The 4,514-nt window shown below is 42.6% G+C and overlaps 1 protein-coding gene across 1 annotated transcript; it reads right to left on the bottom strand.

Moving 5' to 3' along the window:
• Positions 1-1,288: 1,288 nt before the first annotated feature.
• On the bottom strand, positions 1,289-4,390 carry LOC147634287 (uncharacterized). Its single transcript, XM_086805416.1, has 2 exons — positions 1,949-4,390; positions 1,289-1,828 (listed from the first exon to the last, which is right to left on the bottom strand). The coding sequence occupies exons 1-2, from the start codon at positions 3,308-3,310 to the stop codon at positions 1,508-1,510; spliced, it is 1,683 nt and encodes a 560-aa protein (XP_086661542.1). The 5' UTR covers positions 3,311-4,390; the 3' UTR covers positions 1,289-1,507.
• Positions 4,391-4,514: the final 124 nt, after the last annotated feature.

Consider the following 4,514-nt stretch of genomic DNA (forward strand, 5'->3'; position numbering starts at 1 on the left):
CATTAGCTCATAGTAAAGAGAGAAAGAGAGGGAGAGAAAGAGGGGAGAGAGAGAGAGAGAGAGAGAGAGAGAGAGAGAGAGAGAGAGAGGAAAGGCTAATTTGGAGGAAAAAAGTAAGATAAAAATGATTTTAGGTGAAAATTGAGTTTAAAAAATGAATTTTATATATGTATATGGGTTTGGGTTAAGTTTTAAAGCATGAGAATTCAAAAAAGATGAAAAAAAAATCACTATTTTTTACCCTCACCTAGTTATGAGAATGATGGTCTGAAAAGTGATGTTAATTTGGAGGCATTTAATGAAAGTGATTTGGTGGGAGACATGGAGGTAATAAATGAGAGAGAAAAAGATGTCACATTTAAGGGAATAGAGAAGGTTTTAGAAGGAAATGGAAGCTGAATTTTAATATATATAAAAGTCTCGGATAAGTTTCAAAGCCAAAAACCTAGCAAAATGAAAAAAAAATCACTATTTTGGACCTCCCTTAGTTACTAGCTTGGTGAAGTGAAAAGTGCTTGCTGCAAGAGAGAGAAAATGACTACTTTAGACCCTAAAATTATAGGCTAGAAAGAACAAACTATAGGCTCCAAGTAAGCCTCTTTATTGTCCTTGTCTCCTTAAGAATGCTTATAATTAACCTTAATCCCTAAAAATTAGAAATCTTTACACGGCCCAAAAGATGTCCAAAGGCTACCTAATGTTAAAGGGATATTATGTAATCTATGATGTGTAACAAAGTGACACTTATAAGGACACTTGGAATCATGATGTGACATGCGGCATGTATGGTGATAGCATATGCACACACCTTGTAAGAGAGGTCTCTCCTATAAAAAGGACCACTATTCTAATGTTTAATCTTGTACATCAAATCTCGTGCCCCAATAAACTAATCATTCCAGCTTGTACTTGTTCTTTACATCTTGTACCTTGTGCATGAGTGTAATTTGCACTCCACTAATCCATGTCTCTCATTCCTGTCTCTGTCAAGCAAGGCTCCACCTCTATCACAGTCGAGCTACCCTGCACCCTAAGACCCACTACCGACAGTGCCACCATCTCCCTGCCCAACAGAAATCTATCCTGTAAGGGTATGACATATGCTTGTGGCTCTTGCCATGGGTTTCTCCACTAAGCCCCAGGTTTCTTCACTGGTCAATAAGGAGGCAAAGTTTGCCTCTTAATGCCCATCCTCAATGTCCCCCCTGTACAGTATTGAAAAACCGAAAGATTGAGGGAAAAAATATGCTTCCTTTAAAAACATAAGAGCAGTCAGCAACCACCCACATTAAACGTTAATAATTCACAGCCTATGTAATTGGCCATGAAATCAGTTTACATTGAAACAAAGTCCACCAAGCAAACATTTGGCCTGGTTGACATGTTTACATTCAATGGCATGCCCCCTTAGAGATAGAGGGGGCAATCTTTTGGCCATTGACAATAGGTATAAAGCTTTTTATTAGCTGCCCGTGTAACAAAAAGCTTATCACCAACCAACTTAAAGTTATCCTGGAACTTTCTTCTTCATCTTCTTGTCCTTGCTTTTATGCTTCTTAGCATCCATACATGTCCACACATAGTCATGTGGAATTGCAAATGGATCGATTTCTTCCTCTAGGTGCTCCTTGGAGACTCCAGACGTTCCTGTCACCTTACTTACCGACCCTTTGATCCAAGAAAACCATGAGCTGGAATCTTGTTCACCATGTTTGCCTCTCACATCCGGGCTACTGGGCGGTGTCACAAACTCCTCACTGGATTGCATTTCTTCAAACTTTGTGAAAGTAATAATCACCCGGATGGTTGGAACCACAGGAATAGCAATCTGAACCAGCAAATTGCTGTTAGTATCATGGTGTATTTACTGGAAAAATAAAGTATGACAATTTAAACCCAAGCAAATCAATGCCCTGATGATTTGAATAGTATAAGCCCGAATGTTTACCTTTACAGGGAATGTGCCTGGGGGCAGCTTAGTGGTCAGTAGCTCCCTGAGACGACGGACAGCTTTGACTTTGTTTGCAAGAATGTCTAATAATGGCAGCAACTCTTCAGTTTTCAGAGGAAAATCAGGTGTGAGCCAAAGCACAGGTATCAAACCTGTCTTGAACTCACTTTCCCCACTTCCATCCTTGCTTGGTGTGACCCTGCTATTCTGCACCGGTTCCTGCCTTGAAGGCTTCTTTCTATCCTTATCCTTCAAGAACACAAAACCCTCTTTGTCCCTGAGACTGGATGGCTGCCCATCCACTGATCTCCGACCCTTTTGAAGCCTGGAACCTTTCTTCAGATGATCTTCTTCCTCGTCCTCTTCTCCATCCAGGTCTGACAGTGTTCCAAAAAACTGCTCGTCAGCCATTGCCCCCGGAACCCTCTTCGACTTCACACTGACCATCACATGATGCATATCATAAACCTTGGCTTTCCAACCACCAACCATCTCTGTTTTCTCCTGCCATCGCCACGATAATTGGGGCACAAGGACTGCCTGTGTGACGTCTATTCCTGGCCGGTACATATTAACTGTTGCCATGAGAGTAATTTCACGAGATATCTCGGTGTCTGTAAGCTCTTTGTCGGCCCCTTCTAAAGCATTTATGATTTTTTTGTGTTTGTGATTCAATATGCAAAGAGAACCTGCAGGCAACTTCCCATCATCACTTTCTTCTCCCAAAAAAAGGATGCTCTGGCCCGACCGCTGTATTCTGAAGCCATCAAATCCTGCAAGGGTCATATCTGCCCTGAGGTTCGAGCCACGCTTCCATATCCGATAAGTATCAGAGGGGGCAGCCCTAGCAATGAAAGGAATCACAGAGCTGTCAAAATGAAAGGTTACTTCCATGTAGCAATCCTTCATGCGTTGCATGGTGGCAATGATTCTAGGCAATCTTCTACACCATTTTGCCCAAGCTAAGCGCTGAGAGTACTTCATGATAACCTTGGCAATTGCTTCCTCTCTTGCACAGATAGCCTCCTGAAGGGAACCCCATCCTTGCTCATTTTGCAAGCTCCAGTCAGCCCCGGAGGCCATCAAGATCTCTGCTGCATCGACATCTCCCAATCTCACCGCTAAATGTAGCGGAGTTTCTCGCCCCGGCACATCTCTCCGGTCAATAACTGCAGACACAGCCTCAGCTCTGTGCTCCTCTTCAATAGCTTCACTTTCTGTTTGGATATCTCCAGGATTGGCCAATTGGGGCAGTTTAGAGATGATTCGGCGCAGAGCAGCATGATCCTTGCGGGCAACTGCATAATGGGCCGGGCTATGTGTGTATTTGGTTATGTCGATTCCAGACAAATGGGCCATATCTTCACTGCTACAAAATCTACTCTCTACTTGCTTGTTCTCTATGTGGTCTGTAGAATCACAGCAATGTCTGATGTATATCTGATGTATACTGTATGCTTTGTATCAGAAACCTAACTGGGTTAGTTGAATACAGAATCAAGAGACCCTAATTGATTGTTGTGTCTATATTTGGATGACCCGAGCGTAGGTACATACTAGATCTAGCAATCCTCACACATGAAAACAGTGCAATTTATTTGCAGCAAGTCGCAAGGGATTATCAACGGCACATGAAAAGAGGGTATCTCAAGTGGCGTGCATGAGCACAAGGTGAATCCTCCTGTGCTAACAAGCGAAATAAAAGTATTCTTTTGTTAATCTCAGAAGTCATGCTATCTCCCAATGCTTGCAGGTCTCATCTTCACGCACTCTCGGAAGTCACGCTGTCTCCAGTTGCTTGTTTCATCTTCACGTTTGGTAGCGGGTAACCTTCTGTAATGTCCTCCCGAGATGCTGTGAGGTGACCCTAACCCTCGAGATTCTGTGAACTAAGCCTAACGCTGACTGGGGATCCTGTGAGCTAACCCTAATCCTGATTCGATGTATGTCGTGAGTTAGGTGGCAATCTTGTCCAACCAATCAAACCCTAACCTGTTCACAAACCCTTAAATGTAGGTCTTCTTCTTCACCAACGTGAAGGAGAGAACTGATGGAAAACAGAGTCCTTCCCGAGGGACAACAGAAGCACGCCACTGAAATTGGAAGACTTCCAACCTGAAGGGTTTCATGCCCTCTCATTTCAGCACTTCACATGACCACTTTTCATATTTCAAAGCTAAGATTAACATTGAAAAGAACAGGTTGAAATTTTGGGTTGCTTTGAAATTAATGGTTGAGGCCAAGTTTTCTCTTTATATAATATATATTTGGTCCTGAGGACATTTTTTTTTTGTTTGGAGAATTAGAAATTACAACTTAAGTCTCACTTGCAAGATAAAGGAAGAGTGCCTACCCCTTCAGCAGCAGGAGAAAGGAGAGGGAGAATTCTTGAAAAGGAGACACGAGAAGAGAAGACAAGTGATTGAGGGTTTCTCTCCCACCCGCCTAGATGCATTGGGGCTCACAATTGGTTGTCACCATCAAACCATTTACTCATTGAATGAGTTTCTTATATATATACATAATACATTAGAAAGCAAATTGCTCCCGCCTCCTCCTCACA

Source organism: Cibotium barometz, chromosome 11 (genome assembly GCF_041138505.1).
Source record: "Cibotium barometz isolate CiBa-2024 chromosome 11, ASM4113850v1, whole genome shotgun sequence".
In the NCBI taxonomy this organism is placed as follows: Eukaryota; Viridiplantae; Streptophyta; class Polypodiopsida; order Cyatheales; family Cibotiaceae; genus Cibotium; species Cibotium barometz.

Bases quoted from the DNA above. Each gene is read 5' to 3' on its own strand.
- LOC147634287 (XM_086805416.1), bottom strand. From the start codon at position 3,310: ATGGCCCATTTGTCTGGAATCGACATAACCAAATACACACATAGCCCG. The intron at 1,829-1,948 runs GTAAACATTCGG...TTGCTGGTTCAG, and splicing joins CAGGCACATTCCCTGTAAAG to ATTGCTATTCCTGTGGTTCC.